Source organism: Chiloscyllium plagiosum, chromosome 33 (assembly GCF_004010195.1).
Source record: "Chiloscyllium plagiosum isolate BGI_BamShark_2017 chromosome 33, ASM401019v2, whole genome shotgun sequence".
Classification (NCBI taxonomy): domain Eukaryota; kingdom Metazoa; phylum Chordata; class Chondrichthyes; order Orectolobiformes; family Hemiscylliidae; genus Chiloscyllium; species Chiloscyllium plagiosum.
The window spans coordinates 26,821,807-26,841,913 of record NC_057742.1 but is presented as its reverse complement, the minus strand read 5'-3'; the positions used below and the strand labels follow the sequence as shown (position 1 = coordinate 26,841,913).

Below are 20,107 nucleotides of genomic sequence, written 5' to 3'. Positions count from 1 at the left end.
CTCCACACTTCAGGCTCTCTGCCTTTATTCCTGATGAAGGGCTTTTGCCCGAAACGTCGATTTTGCCTGTCCTCGGATGCTGCCTGAATTGCTGTGCTCTTCCAGCACCACTGATCCAGAAGAAGGTTTCCAGCATCTGCAGTCATTGTTTTTACCTGTATGTGAGATGACCCAGGGGAAACATGAGGGAGAGATCCAAAGGTGTGCAATGGGCCTTCCGCAGCAAGTGGGCACTGCAGAATATACTCTGTTTAATTGATGTGGTAACAATATGATTGAGCTCTTAATTTAATTGCACCTCATGTTCAGATCACTATATGAGTAATGCCTTGTCAGCTATGAGGAAGCTGTTGAGGAACTGATTTTGGCTAACAATACTGGAGCAAACTTAGGCTCTCAAGTCAATACTGCATGTTAGGAAGTGCAAGAATTGATGGTGACCCTGTTAGCCCTGATCAGTCTCCGTGGGAATACACTTGGCGACCCTACCTATCCTCAAAATAATTTGTGTGACTAAAAATGCAAAATGGCAAGATCAAATCACTACACTATCAGCAGTGTCACCTGTTCATGCTTTCACCTTTTGTGGACTGCATTTTCTCTTTTCTGGCATTGTAGGTTGTGTCACAAGGTATCTGGTCTCTGATAATCAACAAGAAGTTGATTACTTTCGATGACAAAACACAGCAGAACTGAAAATCCTTTTTTTAATTATGCAGAATAACAACATTTAGCGCTGCAGTCTAAGTTGCACAGAAGTAGGGCAGAGTCCACATCAGCCAATAATTTAAATAGACACAGGTTACAGTCTCGGAGCATTCAAACTTAATAAGATGGCTCTAGTGCTGCCATGCCATTCAGCCCCTAGAGCTTTATAACATAGTTACTGTTCCACTTAATCTTCAATATAACTTAATCATAATCCATTTCTCGCACAGCCAGGCTCACTAATCATTGAAGTAAAAAATAATACATGCATTGCACGTGAAGGTATTTGATATTCTCTAATTCCACAGAGAAGGCAGTCAGCCAGATGTTTGATCTGGAAATAGCACCAATTGTTTTAACAAAATTTATTTAATAACATTTATTAAAATAAAAGGCAATGTATTGTGCAAATTCTAACCATCTATTCCCGCAAAAAGAGAACTCCAGTCTCTTATAGAAGATCTTTTATAGTTCATTCAGGTTCTTGGATCTTGATGTAGTGCCATTTCTCTTTGATCTTCAATTCTGTACTTAATGATGATCTTTTCCTATCTATTATTCATCAATCTAATTCATTCAGTGGTAAAACCTTCAGCTTTCCAGGCTTCTAGTTTCATTAATGCAGGGCTGTCAGCCTCACCTTGTTAAGAATGAAACTCTTCGATACAATGGTTACAAAATCTGGCTCTGTAGCATCAATAGGTTCAGAGTTAAGAGTGCTGATTTAATTGAAAAATTAACAATCGCATTTCTAAGAACAATGTTTAACTTTGTATTTGATATATATTTTGCATCTTTTATATTAAGAAAGGGGAGTTGTGGTTATTTTTATTTAGTTTTTTTTATTGGCTTAGTGCCAGAGTGTCTGGAGACCTGTTTGTTTACATACAGTTTAATGATGTTTTACACTCTTGACGTGGAGAAATGGGTTCAGTGCTGTAAAAATAAAAGGGAACACTATGTTGCTGAGAGACGGGGCCAGGAGCACACAGAGAGATAGAACTTTAGAGTCATTCAGTCAGTGTGAGCCAGAGAGAGATTCTGAGAGCAAAATGTAGGAAACTCGTATTTGCTGTGAGGTAAACAGTGAGTTTAGTTTGCAGTTGCTTTCGGTGCCTTAGGCAGAGATTTCAGTTGATGAAAAGCATCTGCTGAATGCACAAACTTTCTCTGAAACGAAACCCTTTGCAGTGTACCATCCTGAGCTAGAAGACTTGGTGTGCAGATAGTAGTAACTCTGGAGTGTTTTTGTGTTTGTAAAGGATATTGCTGGGATAAAAGTAATATCATGAATTTGAAATCTTTTATGGTCTTTGCACAGAAATCTTTCCAATTGTTTTGTCTAATGTAACTAAGTTCAGGTCGTTCTTCTTTAATAACATTTTAGTCTTTGTGTTAAATATACACTGACAGTTCCTTGTGAATGTGATCAATAACTGATCTTGATGGTTAAAGCTCAGCCATATTGTGGCTTATAGCCAGGTCTTATTCTGGGATGTTAGTTATTTAGTATGAACATCAGCCAGGATCATAGCAAGATCCACTCTTGGTGTGACCATGCAAAAAGCCATGTTGTTGAGTGTGATAAATGGGTCTTATGTGTGTTTGGTTGGAATATGCATAATTGACAGATTGAGATGTCAGTCAGCATTTAACACTAGTTTGATGCCCCACCTGCTATTCTTGGTCAGCTGCTCCAGTTAATGCCCTGTGTTAAACAAAGTCATTAGAAGATGTTTCTTTCTTGCACAAAGTCAACCCTTTCCCATTCCTCTCTGGCCTCAGTACACCACCTCAGTTATTTAAAGGTAACACAGCTAACCCGAAGCTCATTTGATTGTGGTTTTACTTATTTATATTTTTATTTGCTCTATTGGCCCTTGCTGCATATGTGGAAATATTGGTTGATGGAAGTGTTCTGAAACTTTGGTTAAAATCTGCAGCAAGGAATTCTGGATATTGGATTCTGAATCACTGCCCGTCATTGGGGCAATGATTGCTGCTATATGGGAGGCTAAAGCAAATCTATACCTCATCATGGGGAGATTAGTCACCATCCTTTTTAAGTGTAAGGATCCACGGGCCTACTAAGTCCAGTGTGGTGGAGGAAAACCATTCATTGGCTAATTAGAAGAGACTCTTGTGTTGAACTAGATGTAGTTTATTGCATGTTATCAACTAGTTATAGGTTACATTAATATGATATTCATTGTTACAGAGACTCAGAGAAAGGCTTGGATGTTAGGACTCTCTCCTTCGCGATCATACGCTGTTAGAGTCATAGAATCATAGAGTCCTACAACACAGAGACAGGCTCTTTGGCCCAAACTGGTCCATGCCGACCAAAATGTCCATCCACACTATTCCCATTTCCTTGCACTTGGCCCATATCCTTCTAATCCTTTCCTATCCTTTCAAATGCCTATTAAATTTTGTTAATGTACCCACCTCAACTACTTCCACTGGCAGCTCATTCCATATACGTACTATCCTCTGTGTAAAAAAGTTGCCGCTCAGGTTCCCTTTTATTCTTTCCCCTCTAACCTTAAACTGATGCTCTCTAATCCTCGATTCCTCAACCCTAAGGAAAAGGCCGAGTGCATTTACCCCATCCATGCCTCTCATGATCTTATGCACTTCTATCAGATCCCCCTCAGTCTCCTACGATCTAAAGAAAGAAGTCCTAGCTTGCTCAACTTCTCCCTATAACTCTGACCGTTGAGTCCTGGTAACATCCTTATAAATTTCTCTTACATTCTTTTCTATTTAATAACATCCTTCCTATAGCAAGGTGACCAAAACTGAACCAAAGCGACCTCACCAACATGCTGTTTAACTGCAACATAACTTCCTAACTTCTATACTCAAGGCCCTGACTGATGAAGGCCAGTGTGTCCTGTCTATTTGTGACTCCACTTTCAGAGAACTGTGAACCTGAACTCCAAGCTCCCTCTGTTCTACGACACACCTTAAGACCCTACCATTCAGCATGAAACTCCTAAATTGATTTGACTTTTCAAAATGCAAGCCATCATACGTATCTATTTTAAACTCCATTTGCCATTTCTCAGCCGACTTCCCCAGCTGATCAAGGTCCTGCTGCAATTTCTGATAATCTTCCTCACTGTCCACAATAACTTCGATTTTAGTGTCATCTGCAAACTTACTAATCATGCCCTGTACATTCTCATCCAAATCATTGATACAGATAACAAACAACATTAGGCCCAACACCAACCCCTGAGACACTCCACTAGTCACAGGCCTCTAGTCCAACAAGCACCTTTCCACTATTACCATCTGCATCCTACCATCAAGCCAATTGTGTATCCAATTTGCCAGAAAGGAAAGTGGGAGCTAGTTAGAGTTCAAGTCTATATGTTCCTATGCGATTCCATGCGATCTAGCCTTACTGAGCAGCCTCCCATGTGGAATCTTACCAGAGGCCTTATTGAAGTCCATATAGACTGTGTCTATCACCCTGCCCTTGTCAACTTACCTGGTCACTTCATCAAAGAAGTCTAACAAATTTATGAGGCATCATCTCCCATGCACAAAGCCATGCTGACTATTCTGAATCAAATGCTGTTTTTCTACATGAACATAATATCTTATCTCTTAGAATCTTCTCAAGTAACTTACCTAATACAGATGTTAACCTTACAGGTCTATCGTTCCCATGTTTTTCTTTGCAGCCCTTCTTGAATAATGGCACAACATTTGCTACTCTCCAGTCTTCTGGAACCTCACCCGTGGCTAATAATGATGGAAAAATACCATGCAGGGCCCCCTCAATTTCTTCCCTCTACTCTTACAGGGTTCTTGGATGTACCTGGTCAGGACTAGGAGATTTATCCACCTTCATACATTCTAATATACCCAACACCTCCTCAAATGTGATATGGACTGTCCCCAAATTCCCAAGTCTTCATGTCTTTCTCCACGGTAAATACAGAGGACAAATATTCATTGTGGACTTTGCCCATCTCCAGTTGTTCTACACATACATGTCCACTTTGGTCCCTGAGGGGTCTTATTCTCTCTCAAATTATTTTTTCTTGTTAGTATACTTAAAGAACCTCTTTGGATTCACCTTAATCTTCTCAACAAAGGCTACCTCATGCCTCCTTTTTGCGCTCCTGATTTCCTTCTGCAGTAAACTCCTGTATTCCCTTTAAACCTCCAAGGATTCCCTTGATCCCAGCTGCCAGTACCTGAACCATACCTTCTTTTTTCTGCTCAAAGCTCAATATCTCTTCTCATCCAGGATTCCCTGTTCTTGTCAACCTTGCCTTTCCCCCTCACAGGAACATATAGACTTGAACTCTAACTAGCTCACAATTAAAGGCCTCCCACTTTCCTTTGCCTGCAAACAAACTACTCCAATCAACCCCTGCAAGCTCCTGTCTAATTCCATCAAAATTCACTTTGCCCCAATTTAGAACTTGAACATGTGGACCAGTTTTGTCCCTCTCCATAACTATTTTAAAATTAATAGAACTATCATCACTGGTTCTAAAGTGCTCCCCCACTTTCACATTCGTCACCTGTCCTGCCCGATTTCCCAAGAGTAGGTTGAGTTTTGCCCTTTCCCGAAAAGGACCCTGATATATTTGTTGATGAAACTTTCCTGAATGCAGTTAACAAATTCCACCCCATCTCTGCCCTTAACATGGGCATGGTGACTCAGTGGTTAGCACTGCTGCCTCACAGCACCAGGGACCTGAGTTCAATTCAGCCTCAGGTGACTGGCTGTGTGGTGTTTGTACATTCTCCCTGTGTCTCCATAGGTTTCCTCCCACAGTCCAAAGATGTGCAGGTCAGGTGAATTGACCATGCTAAATTGCAAAGTCAGGGATAAATAGGGGAATGGGTCTGGGTGAGTTACCCTTTGAAGCATCAGTGTGGACTTGTTGGGCTGGAGGGACTGTTTCCATACTGTAGGGAATCTAATCTTAATGCTCTGGCAGACTCAGTCTATGTGAGTAAAATTAAAATCCCCTACTAGAACAATCCTATTGCTCCAGCAAGTCTCCAAAATTTCCCTGCATATTTGTTTCTCTAATGCCTCTTGACTATATGAGGGCCTATAGTATAATCCCAATAATGTCACAATACCCTTCTTATTTCTTAGCTTCACCCACAAAGCCTCACTGAATTGTAACTGATCCTTCAGTTATTTCATCTCTGATTACTGCTGTGATACTCGTCTTAATCAAAAATGCAACTCCCCCTCCCTTCTTTCCACTACCTCTATCCCCCTGAAGCACCTGTATCCTGGTACATTAAGCTGCCAGTCCTGTCCCTCCCTTAGCCATGTTTCTGTAATGGATATAATATCCCAGTTCACGCCCTGAGTTCTTCAGCCTTACCTGTCAGCCCTCTTGCATTGAAATAGATGCAATGTAATCCAACAGGCATTCCTTGCTTTTTGTTATGTCCCATCCTGACCTGTCTTTTCACTTTACTATTTCTGATTACTGTATCTCTTTCCAGCCTCATATTTGCCTCCCTGCTGTTGAGTATCCCACCCCCCGCCAATCTAGTTTAAATCCTACCCACTCTTCCCCATGACATTGTCATGGTGAGTAATGTTCATGGCACTCAGTACGGTATCTTTCACAGACTTTCAGACCTATACACATCTCTTTTTCATTATTAGTACTGGTAGTTCCCAGGTTGTTCCTCAAGTACTGAAGCGGGGTCTGCTCCTGAGTTTGTTCGCAAGTTAATTTATACACAGGTCAGAACACAGTGCAGAACAATATAACATAGTCATTTGTAAGTACAGGAAATATTCATATGTCAACTCTTTAAACTTACACTCCTGTATGCGATTGCATTTGCATTTTGAGTATTCCTAAGCCAGACATTCGTAAATCAGAAACCTCTTGCATACAAAACCAAACGTTGCTGGAAAAACTCAGCAGGTCTGGCAGCATCTGTGGAGAGAAATCAGAGTTAACGTTTCCAGTTCAGTGACCCTTCCTCAGAACCCCTTGTATATGTTTGTGTATATAATTACATTTGCCCATGAAATATGAGAGACCTGTAAATTCAGATAATCTAGAGGTTTCATTATTTTGCCAAAAGATGTTCCTGAAAGGTTGGCAGTTTGCTGAATGGAAGATTAGATTACTTACAGTGTGGAAACAGGCCCTTCAGCCCAACAAGTCCACACCGCCCAGACCCATTCCCCTACATTTATCCCTTCACCTAACACTACAGGCAATTTAGCATGGCCAATTCACCTCACCTGCACATTTTTGGACTGTGGGAGGAAACCCACGCAGACACAGGCCAAATGTGCAAACTCCACACAGCCAGTCACCAAAGACAGGAATTGAACCCAGGTCTCTGGCACTGTGAGGTAGCAGTGCTAACCACTGTGCCACCCACTTGATCATTGACTTTATTGCTCTTCCTGAACATCTGAAGTCTCTGGATCCATTTAAACTCTTAACTTCTTAAATTTCCCTCATGAGGATATCCTCTGCTTTAAAAAAAAATTTCTTCCTTGCAGTACCTTAACCATCGGTCGTCTCTTCTCAGTAATAGTTTCCATAGAAGTGAATCTCCCACACCTTCAGTCTGTGAAAGCTAGTTTTTATTATCAATCTGCCTGCAGATCTGTGCTGAATTCTGTAGACTCTTTACTTCACCTTATTGAATGATTTGGACATTTTGATTTGCACTCAACAATTACATTATTGGTGAAAACAATGTTTCCTTCCTCAGTTCTGTTATTTGAGAATTATTTCCTGCATGTACTCACCAGAGGCAGAAATACTCACCATTGCTAATATGATCTCTGTCACTGTTGCTAAGCATTATTCCTGGTGTGATAAGATCATTAAATAATCTACTAGGTTGTGTCTCACCTCAGTATCTAATATCAGACTTGAAGCTGTCCTAGATATTTGCTCACCAACCTGGGTTCCTCTTTGTTCATATATACTGTACTCATAAACCTTGCTTATTGCAGTTTGAACTGTACTCAATGTTAATAACAGTAGTACATGAAACCTGAAGTTTATTCAAAGTGAATGAGCAATATGAAACCAAGTAAGCAGCCTTTTCTAATCCATAATTTGGTCATCTGTCCCTGTGCCCAAAGTGTCTTTGTAGCAGCCCTCAATGAAATGGGCTGTTGTGCTCCAAGTTTCAACTCTGAAGTGCAGGAGCTTACTGTGAGTGGATTACTGATGTGCCATGATGGTGCAGTGAGGCTGGTACATGTTCATGGATGTGCGATGCGTGCAGTTACTGCCTGTGATGTGTTCCCTGAGATGTTGGTGTCAAGTGTCTCAGATAGATGTCCAGAGGAGCAAGTAAGGGTGTGGAGTCACCAGGTAATAGCTCTGACTTTCACTTTGGGAATTCTCATTCCGGTTTCTAACTGGCAGGTAGCAGAATGGGAAAGTAAATATTATGAGGTACGATTAACTAATAATGAGGATGTTAATGAATGATAAACTATGAAAATCAATCTTACCACTAGCAGCAAGAATCTTGTCTTGATGTCTAACCACTTGTTTGGAAAATGAGACCTTATGCTTTCAATGTCAAGAAGGGCCACTCACCCAATTTCCCAACTTCTCTCCATGGCCCACGTCATTCAAGGATTGGGAAGCTTTCTCCCAATGTTGTTGCACTGTTGTCAACTATAAACAGTATTTTCTTAACTATAGTTTATCATCTGATAGTATAATGGCACTTGCCCCAGTGTTTATCTTGAATTTCATGAGATGACTATTGACATAAATATCAGCTTGCTAAAAACCTGAATCTGAATTATTTACTTTCCTTCTGAACAATTAATGTTTTCTTCAATTGTACATATTCTAACATATGAATCTCTTTGTGGGGGTGGCTATTTGATTTCTTGCATTTCGATGACTGAATCCTTCAGTACATTTTCTGAATGTGTGACAGATAAAGAAATCATTTTACATAGCTGGGCACTGTCAGTGCTTGCGAGGTTCTCTACTCCACAGTGATAATATTGTGATAACATTTAATGTCTGAAGCTGTCCTACTAGTTCTAATTGTTGTTTTGTACCTTATTTTGTATGGTGTGATTTGTTTGTAGAGCACAGAAAATTACACTTTTCGCTGTGCGTTGGAATATGTGACAATAATAAATCAAATCAAGTATTAGCATAGATAAAGTATTGAGGGACTAAAAGGAAACTTAGTCAGGATTAACGGTTTTATTAATGCAGCAAATGTTGTTGTGGTGTCACCATAGTCTTACCAGACCATGGGGCTTCTCATTAGAGAGAGAAGCAACTGGTGGTGATTTAGCCTAAGAGCCACCAGACCTCAGGTAAGGAAAGAGAGTCCTTTCATGGTAACCTCAAACTGGTGAGGGGGATTGAACATATGCTGTTAGTATCATACTGCTCTGTAAACCAATGAGCCAGCCAACTGAGCTAAACCAATACCCACACAGCAAATAGTAGCTAGTGGAGTGTGACAGTGCTGTGTGCTGTGGCCTTGATTATTTTCAATCCATATTAATGACTTGGATGAGATGGATAATTGTATTGTAGCCAAATTTCCAGTTGCTACTAACTTAGGTAGGAAAACAAATTGAGAGAAGAAGCAATGAGTCTGCAAATTGATAAGGATAGGTTAACTTCATGAACAAAGAAAATTGGCTGATCGAGTACAATGTGGGAAAAAGCGAGGTTGCCCACTTTAACAGGAAGGGTAGAATAGCTTAACATTATCTGAATGGAGAGAGACTGCAGAATACAGAGGGATCTAAGTGTTCTTGTATATGAACCACAGAAGGTTAATGTATCAGTATAGTAAATAGCACAGGCTAGATTTAAATGATTCTAGCCTGCACCAACTTGAGCTTTCTGCTGAGATGTGCAACTACTATCACTGTCATTATGCTTAACACACAGCATGACGTTTATATGCTCCCTGCATCAACTTGAATGCTCCCTGCATCGTGGGCGGCACGGTGGCACAGTGGTTAGCACTGCTGCCTCACAGCGCCTGAGACCCGCGTTCAATTCCCGCCTCAGGCGACTGACTGTGTGGAGTTGCACGTTCTCCCCGTGTCTGCGTGGGTTTCCTCCGGGTGCTCCGGTTTCCTCCCACAGTCCAAAGATGTGCAGGTCAGGTGAATTGGCCATGCTAAATTGCCCGTAGTGTTAGGTAAGGGGTAAATGTAGGGGTATGGGTGGGTTGCGCTTCGGCGGGGCAGTGTGGACTTGTTGGGCCTGTTTCCACACTGTATGTAATCTAATCTAATCTTGAAGGGACACAGGGTTATCCACATTGTGATCCCCAGCTCTAATTTTGGGAACTAACAATCTTAATTCAGAATAATCCGAGTCAAAAATGTATTTGCACTTGGGAAAATAAATGATTTTGTTGAAGGAAAATCATGTTTTAACTAACCCGATTGAAGTTACTGAAGTGATGGAGAGGATTGTGAGGGCAATGTTGTTGATGTTGTGTACATAAACTTTCAAAAGACATTTGACAAAATGCCACGCAAAACGTTTGTGAGCAAGTTGAAAACTAGCACATAAAGGCAGCAAACAAATTTGTCCACAAAATCCCTGAATCACTGGTGAAAATCAGTGACCAGGGTGACAAGTCTGAGCTAAGTCATCCCATGAGTAGAAGGGAGAGATCTGATGAGGAGTGGCTCCTCTAATCAGAGGCTGGTTCACTTCCATGCTTATTGCTGATGGGCTCACCAGTGATTCAGGGAGAAACAGCCTGTGATTGGAGGAACAGCCAATAGTTCAGGAAGGAAGTTGGCAATGAGGAGGTTGCCAGGGCCAGGGACAACAGCCAACTATCTTTTACTTGATGTAACCACTTGCAGGTTGCAGAATGGGTGGGTAAATATTTGAAGGAAGAAGGTAGATGTAAATTGGGAGAGAGGGAGAGTCTGCAAGCTGTTGAGGGAGAGAGAGGCTGTAATGGGGATGGAGAGCAGAGGTAGCTACAAGGAGGTCGAACAGAGAGGGAGATTGAATGGGGAGGAGAGAAACACTACAGAGAAGAAGAGACAGTTTTAGACCTGTCAATGAATGAACACTCTGCTGACTGGAAGCCAGTAAAATTTGAAATTAATGAGGTAACAAAGTACTTGTAACTGAATCTAAGAATATTAAGAGAGAGTAAGAGTATAGTATTGAAATAAAGAATCAGCCTTCGTTATGTTCATTGGCAGAGCAGATGGAATGGACCCAATAACCTTCCCTAGCTCCTATTTTCTATGTTGTGTGAATGTGGATTTTCTACCTTAAGAATGCATACGTTCAGGAGCTAACATATAGGAACAATTGCGGTGAATGCTATTGTAATGAATGATGTGTCAATTGTTCAATTTAAACCTGAAACTGAGACCTGAGGTGCTGTAGAAAGGCTAGCAATTGCCTAGTCAAAATAAACCATCCTTTTGAATAAGCAATGAAATACATTAAATGTGATCTGAGATCTGTTTAGGATGATAATTTCTGTGTATAGAACATCGTGTCAGTTATTTTGGAAAAAAAACTCTCCCGTATTTATTCCTGATGTGGTCTTTTGCCAATCTAAATATTGTGGTTTCTAGAAAATCAATGTTTTCTTGGTGTGTTCTAGCTGTACATTTAATGGCAGGCTGATAATCACGTAGGGTTTTGATTAATTATTTTAATTTTGCTTGTATGTGAGTCCAAATTCCCCATATCTCAACATAAATACAGAAGGTATTGCTACAACATGGCTGCATTGCCTGACAAAAATGTCAGTGAGACCTAAAAAAAGGCACCCTTGAAAACCAAGGTGTAGCTCTAAAAAATTAAAAAGTAGCCCCAGAGAAATCTCATGCAAAGCCTTCAGAGAAAGGAAAATACTTAGTGCCCTGGTTGAAAGATGCTCAGAAATGGTTGTGGGGCACAAAGCAGAGCGCTTTGGTGATAAGTTGTTATTTTTCAGACTAGAGAGATCTAAACAGTAGAATCACATGTAGGTCAGTATTTGGAATGCAAACCTGTTGATATATATTAATGCCCTAGATTTGCCATAATTACAAAATTCCCATAAGACCTGACACTTGGAAATGTGGTAAACAGCAAGGAGGGCATTAACAGCTCTCAGAAGGAAATAGAGAGATGAAATTTAATGCAGAAATGTGTCAGCACTTCATGTCAGGATAACAATGAGAGCCACTATAAATTAAATTGCTCACATTTAAAAAGGGTGTCAGACCAGAGAGACCTGTGGGCATATGTGCACAAATCTTTAAATGTGACAGGACAAGTTGAGAAGACTGTTTAAACCAAATAACCTTTCAAGTAGAGGCATAACCTACAAAAGGAAGGAATCTATGCTAAACCTTTTGCAACGCTCTGAATTAATCTAAGGTAGGCAATGGTCTAATGGTATTATCACTAGATTGTTAATATAAAGACACAGGTAATGTTCTAGGGACCTAGGTCCAAATTCCCCCACAGCTGATGGTGCAATTTGAATTCAATAAAAACTTTTAGTCCAGTGATGCCAATTGCTGGAAAAATCCATTTGGTTCACTAATGCTTTTTAGGGAAGGAAACTGCCATCTTTACCCGGTCTGGCCTGCATGTGTTTCCAGGCCCATAGCAATGTGTTGACTCTTAACTGCCCACTGGGTAAATTAGGGATGGGCCAGCAATAATAGTAAAAAAAATTAAAGGATGCGACAGTCCTGAAGAGATTTACGAGAATGGTACCACGGTGAGGAAACTCAGAAACATGGAGAGGCTAGAAAAGTTGACTATCATCAATAGATTACTTTACACTGCATCATTCCGAGATTTACTGTCAAATAAATTTAGACAAATATGCCAAAACTATCTAAAGTTAAGCACTATACATTTCTCAGTCATTTTTTTTTCTTGTTTCTCAAAGCTGCAAACTGAGAACTGGAAAAAACATGCGGATCACTCATCGTTAGGGTTTCATCAAATGCTGAGAGAAAGTAAGGACTGCAGATGCTGGAGAGTCAGAGTTGAAAAGTGTGGGGCTGCAGAGTTAGAGATTGAGGAATATATAAGAACAACCTGACAGTGATTGACTTCAGTTCGATCTCCCTTTTCTACTAGTAAGCAGAAAGCCCACACAGGACTTTGGCGGATGCCTAACTTGGAAACTCAGTTCTAAGCTGCAGTATGTTGAAGGCTTCGGTTTATATTATAATAAGCCTCCGAGGAAAGCTTATAACTGGCAGCACTCAAGGAAGACCTTTCACTGAATTGACTCTTGAATGAAGAACTGTTACACAGCAGAGGAAATTTTGCTGTCCAGTCCTATTCTCCCCACTAACACATTCCTCATTCTAGAATTAGCTGTCCCAAATACAGTAATAACTGTTGGCAAACACATAACCTTTTTTTATTTAATTAAAGTAACGTGTTATTTGCTTTTGATGAAAATGTGCAGTACCTGTTCAGTGTTTGATGGAACTCTAGATACATTTCAATCTAAACAAAGCCACATGGGAATAAAATCATAACCAACAATTAAGTGTCGTAAGAATCGAAAATAGCTCCATGAACCAAGGAATGCTTAGCTGATTCCCAACATCATTCTGGCCCCTCCAAATCCATAAATTATCTTCAGCTTCTTTCATTTCAACTGTTTTGATCAAGTGCATGCAACATCACTGTTGTATAAAGGTTTATATGGCCAGTTAGAATTGGGGCAGAGTTTACATTTCAAGATGATCCAGAGTAACCATTTAGCAAAACGTTTTTCTGGGTTTGAAGGCATGCTTATTTACTTATGTGTGGGAAGTGAGTATCACTGGCAACACCATCACTTCCTGCGTATTCCTCATTCCCCCGAAGAGGTGATGGTGAAATGTAGTCCCATAGTTTATGTGCAACGGTCTTGGGAGGGGAGCACCATTCCCTCAGCTGCACAGTTGTTTGGATAGTCTGGGCACATTGTTTGGAGGCATTAACATCCAGTGCAGAAGTCACCATTGCATGCAGACCTCAGTTGCAATCGGTAATATTAGAAGAAATGTATGAGAGGAGTTTCAAGATATTGACCCTGTGGTAGTGCTGATGAAATGGTGATATACTTCCAGATCACAATAATGTTTGACTCAAAGGGAAACCTGCTGATTGTGGGGTTCCTCTCACCTGTTACCCTTATACTTCCAGGCGAAAGAGATTGCAGGTTTAAATGATACTGTCAAAGGAGCCTTGGTCAGCTCCTGCACATTATGGTTGGTGTACACTGCTGCCACTGTATACTGATGGTTGATGTAGTGATTGTTTCAGATGGTGGATGGGCTGTGGACATTGTTGAGTGTTGTTGGAGCTGCACTCAGCCAAGCAAGTGGGAAGTATTCCATTGCACTCCTGACCTCTGCCTTGTAGATGTTAGAACAGGTTTTGGGGAGTTGCCAGATAATTAATGATGCCTTTTAATATGAGTTCTGTAAATGTTGCAGTAGGTTTTCAAAATAAATATGTGTGGTCTACACAAAGCAATATAGAAACAAGTTACTGTGCATCTGTTTTTAAAATGACATTTGGTATCTGTTTCTACAGGTTGCATTTGCACAAGGAAGTACATCAAATCACACTGAAGATGTGAAATTTAGAGGAACTAAAAACACACAAAAGCATGTCTTAATAAAAAGCAACAAGATATCGCCCCTAAGCCAGTGGATGATGCAGACTCTGCCAAGTACAGGGAATTCGACTCTCCTGGGATTTCCATACTCCTCACCAGTCTCTTACTCCAAACAGGATCTTTGGGATTGGTTGGGAAATATATCGGATCAACATGAAGACCCCCAGTCTCGAGTCAAGAGACGTCCAATTGTTAAAACGGGGAAATTTAAGAAAATGTTTGGATGGGGCGATTTTTATTCAAACATCAAAACCGTGAAATTAAACCTCCTCATCACTGGAAAAATCGTAGACCATGGAAATGGTACGTTCAGTGTGTACTTCCGTCACAATTCCACCGGCCAGGGAAATATTTCAGTCAGCCTTGTGCCACCCACAAAAGCAGTCGAATTTGACCTGGCTCAACAAACAATAATTGACGCCAAAGATTCAAAAATATTTAACTGCCGTGTCGAATATGAAAAAATTGACAGAGCGAAAAAGACTGCACTATGTAATTATGACCCGTCCAAGACTTGTTACCAGGAACAGACACAAAGCCATGTGTCCTGGATCTGTTCCAAACCCTTTAAAGTTATATGTATCTACATTTCATTTTACAGCACAGACTATAGACTGGTGCAGAAGGTGTGTCCTGATTATAATTATCACAGTGACACTCCCTACTTTCCATCTGGATGAAGCAGAGGGGGTGGGGAAATGTATTTTTTTTAACAACATGTGGATTTGGAATGATTAGCAGATTGACTTGCACACTAAAGGTCTTGGGGTGATAACAGTTTAGTAACGGTTGTTAAAAGTGTTCTGTGCCTGTTATTACAGCATTGTGCAGCTCTACAAGTGTCAGTAATAATGTCTAAAAAAAAATCCACCACAAAAATATTCACAAAAGTTCATGTGGAATATCAACTTTCATGGGACACTTCAACAGTTGGTGTCTGTTTCTGTCCCATTGGTAATAAATATTCATGGCTAGAAGAGCTTCAGACTCATGTTGGAAATAGTTTATGGTCTATGAAATAGTCCGGGTGACAAAAATAGCAAAATATTTGACCAATCATTACCTAATTATCATCTAAAATCTTACTTAATGATTTGATATCAAAGCTTCTAAATAATTTTTCAGGTAGACAAAGTACATTACATTAATAGTAAAATGGATGAATAATTAAATAATTGCCTCCTCCATTAACTGAGGACACTGGTAAATTGTAGATATTATGTAAAATGGCCACATGTCTAAACAACTTCCACTCAACATGTCTTGTTTAATAATCTCTGCTTCTCCCAGTCCCCGATGTGCCTGTTACCTTCATAGCATAGTTTTATAGGTCAGGCGGAATTAATATTACATTATTTATCATAGCATCTGGATAACAGTGATTGAAAACTTATAGTAAAGGGAGGATGTCAAAGTAGGCGAGCTCATTAACTTAGTGTTCATTTTCCTTTCTCTTTGTCGAATTGAAACATTCTTCCTCATGCTGTTAATTTTTTGCCCTGCATGGATAACAATGGTTTGTGAGTATATTTGCCACCAAGCCACCTTAGCAGTCAGATAATGTCTCTGACCAAAAGAGATACAATATCCTATTGTTACATTATTAACTACAGTCTTCTAGTTTACTTATTTTAAGATAAAAATTGGGGCGGGGGGGAAAGAGAGAGATGTAAATGTAAATTTAGTATCTCTTCAAGAAATTAACTAATGCATGAGGATGAGGATAAGGTTGTGGTCAATGGAGCTGTCACCTGCTGTGCATGTAATAACAATAAGGGAGTCTTGGAGGTCTGGAAAGGATGTGAGTACCAATAACAGCACAAGTATTTTAACTATTATACATAATGCCATTGTTTGCACTGAGAAATGCTCTCTTCCACACTGTGTATGTAAACTGGTATGTCTCTGTTGTGTGTATGTGTTCACTTCCACTATTTGCTCAGTTACTCAAAAAGAGGAAAACCTGAGAAGACAAATTGTTAATGAACCTTACTTGTCAGTCAAAAGATGGAAACCAGTTTGAGCCAATTTTTTCACCATTTTTGTTTCTCATAAGAATACCCAGACAGCCAAATTTGTGTAAACATATTCAATGTTAGCTGGTAGAATTAGTAAAATGCACTATACACTGTATATGAGAACATTTCATAAGGCAACTCTTTCTGAACAAATAGTATCTGTAATTTTTTTGAAGAAAAGCTAGCAAATCCTAAGAAGGTACTTACTGGTGGAGTAATTGCACGTACTTAGGCCACCCACCTGTCATCTCATGACAGGTAACATCAGTGTGACTACCTTCTTGAGGAAACTCACAATTATCGAAACTTTAGACATTTCTGATTTGTAATTGGAGACCATGAGGGCTATGAAGCTTCTCTCTGGATAGTTCCGTCCTCACCAATAGCTGAGGTGAAAGTTATTAACTCATCTTGAGGTCAGTTGGTTAGATTGGTCCTGTCGAGCACCTAACTTGTGGTTGATGTTGTTGAATTAATTAAATACCAAATAGTAGCCCTTCTTGACATGGTACAATGACCTGCTTCCCACTTTGAGCTTTAGCACATAGGCATGTTTGCAAATGCATAGATGTAATATTTATTAGTTCTCTGAGACTGCAAGCATTCAGCACCGACTAGAATTTGGATCTTCCTTTCTCTATTAGATGAGTTGAACTACTTCTTGTCTGGGTCATGATGTGATGCAGGAGAAGGTAGCAATGTCACGGAAAGGTGCACTCCAAACATAATCATTATGTCTCCTTCAGCCAATAAGAGAACAACACTGAGAGGCTTGTCAGCATTACCATCCTTATTTAACGGTTAAAATAGAGGGAACTGTGACACTGAAAATAATTTAGGTTTCTTTTTCAAGCTGTATAACTCAGGACATTCATCAGAAATCTCCCCTTCAACTCATACTTTATCATCACTACCACGATCAGCAGTGCTGGACCACATTAATCTATCATACTTACTAATGACAAGCATCATCAATCAATAAAATATTAATCTAGGTGTGTCTAATCAAATAATGAAGCAATATGTCTGATCAAAGTCTGTAACAATCAATCTTTCAGATCCACGACATTTTATTTGGCCACCAATGACAGCTGTAAAAGAAGTATGGTCACCATAGAAACATGACATGATGATCTTATTCACCTCATAAAATTTCAGTCACTTGAAGTGTGATGTAACAATGACTGTTAACAAGTGATTTTTATGCTGTTCAAAAAATGAACGGCTATAAACCTTCACCTACATCAATGATACACATATAACACTGGAGAAACAGATATGAAAACCTAAGTTTATTGAATAAGCATCACAGTATGATCAAAAATAAGCCTTTGAGTTTATTTTTAACAGTGTTACTGAACCACAAATGCTACAGCTCATCAGATTCAGATCAATTATGAAACTAGGGTAGATTGTCCAATTCCCCTCACTTAGGTCAGATGCCTTAACTGTAAATCAGAAATCCTGTGGTGATTCAGGATTCATAAAATCTACCTACAACACCAAATTATTGATGCATCATAAAGCAGGAAAAGCAGACAAGGGAAAAAGATAATAAAGTTTACATTATATAGCTTTTTTGACATTCCCAGAACATCTCAAAATGCCTCAAGAACCAATAAATTATTTTTTAGATATTTTCCGAATAAACCTGCTCAGAGATGTTACCATACACCTCAAGAGCAGGTCGGACCTCAACCCAGGCCCCCTTGGCCCAGAGGTAAGAATATTATCACTGCACCACAAATTACTTCTCAACATACAGGGTGAAACCTAATACAGGGTGAGGAGGTCATCAGACTGAGCACTGCAATGCCTCTTCTAGGGAAGGCCTGATGTATTAGGTGCCACTCATGTACTTAACTGGGTGGCAGCCATCTTCCACAAGACCAAGGACATCAGGGGTGGAGAAGTCTTTCCCACCACAGGGCAGTTAGTGGTAGCCCTATTGAATGGCAGCATCACTGGAGGGGAAGACGTGAGGACTGCAGATGCTGGAGATCAGAGTCAAAACGTGTGGCACTGGAAAAGCACAGCCGGTCAGGCAGCATCTGAGGAGCAGGAGAGTCAATGTTTCGAGCATAGTCTCCTGATGAAGAGCTTATACTCAAAACATCGACTGTCCTGCTCCTCAGATGCTGCATGACCAGATGTGCTTTTCCAGCGCCACACTTGTTGACTTTTTTTAGATGCTGAGAGATTCAATGGATATTGCCAACACAACAGACAAAAATAGTAATTGCTGCAAAAACACAGCAGGCCATAGATGAAGGGTCACAGTATCTGAAACGTTAACGCTGCTTTCTCTCCACAGGTGCTGCCAGGCCTGTTGTTTTTCCAACAATTTCTGATTTGTTTCTGATTTCCAGCATCTGCAGTTCTTTGGGGTTTTTTTGTGATATAAAGAGGTTCATTTCTTTAGATGTCACGTTGCATCTGCAGATAGACAGGACTATTGTACTACATTGGAGGCTAATATAAAATTAAAAGCTTCTTTAAAAAAAAAGCCATCATTTATACTTGATTCAAATACAGTGATCTTAGTTCAGGTGAAAACTTTAAATACAAACAGAATAAAGGAGAGCTTGGTGGACCAGTTCTGAAGAAGCGCCTAGGAACACTAACTCTGTTTCTCTCTGCCCAGATGCTGCTAGACCTACTGAATTCCTCCATCACTTTCTGTGTCTACTTTTAGGTTAAAACATGTAGGAGGGAGACATTTATTACAATAAGGTGTTACATTAACTTTTAATGCCCGTTGGCATTACTTTCAACTTTCTGATTAAGGATCCAGTTGTAGGGTTTGTGCCAGTTTCTCTCTGCCCCTCTGGTGGTATCTCCATGCAATCATGGAATCCTTACAGTGTGGAACCAGGCCATTAGGCAAATCAAGTCCACACCAATCCACCGAACAACATCCTACCCTCCTATCCCCGCATTTCTCATGGCTAATCCACCTACACATCCCTGGATACTGTGGGCCAATTTAGCATGGCCAATCCACCTAACCTGCACATCTTTGGACTGTGGGAGGAAACCAGAGCACTCAACGGAAACTCACACCGACACGGGGGGAATGTGCAAACTCCATATAGACAGTCAAACAAAGGTGGAATCCAACCTGTTTCCCTGGTGCTGTGAGGCAGCAGTGCTAATCTCTGAGATGCTGTGCTGCCTGTAATCCAGATAAGGATCCTGATCCTGAAATTTGAATTCAGTTTCTCAGAAAGAGCTTAAGACCATAAGAAATAAGAACAAGAGTAGGCCATTTGACGCCTCAACCCTGCACCACCATTCAATAAGATGCAACATTCCTCATGTCCACTTTCCCGCCTTTTCCACATTATCCTTGATCAGGGATCTATCTATCTCCGTCTTAAATATACACAAAGATTCTCCCCCCACAGTTCTCTGGCATGAAACTCCAAAGACTCACAACCTTCTGAGGAGAAATTCCTCCTCATGGACATTTTGAATTGGTGCCTCTTTATTCTGAGACTATGCCCTCTAATCCTAGATACACCCATGAGGGGAAATATATTCTCAGCATTTGATCTGTCAAGCAGCCTTAAGAATCCTAAATGTTTCAATGAGACATCACTCATGCTTCTAAATTTCAGTGAGTAGAGTCCCATAGAATCTTATAAGACAATAAGATGGACTAATTGAACAGTGTTTTCTCACAAAGTTAGCACTTAATATGAAAGAACTTCATATTACATAATCTTCTCAATATT

General features: G+C 40.1%; 1 protein-coding gene across 2 annotated transcripts in view; it reads left to right on the top strand.

The window, feature by feature from the left end:
• Window positions 1-18,397, top strand: part of LOC122539675 (neurexophilin-1-like) — a 96,850-nt gene extending 78,453 nt beyond the window's left edge. For both annotated transcript variants that reach the window (XM_043674670.1, XM_043674669.1), the window contains exon 2: window positions 14,268-18,397. In XM_043674670.1, coding sequence (XP_043530605.1) covers window positions 14,268-15,032 — 765 coding nt within the window. In that variant the 3' untranslated portion in view covers window positions 15,033-18,397. The remainder of the gene's footprint in view (window positions 1-14,267) is intronic.
• Window positions 18,398-20,107: the final 1,710 nt, after the last annotated feature.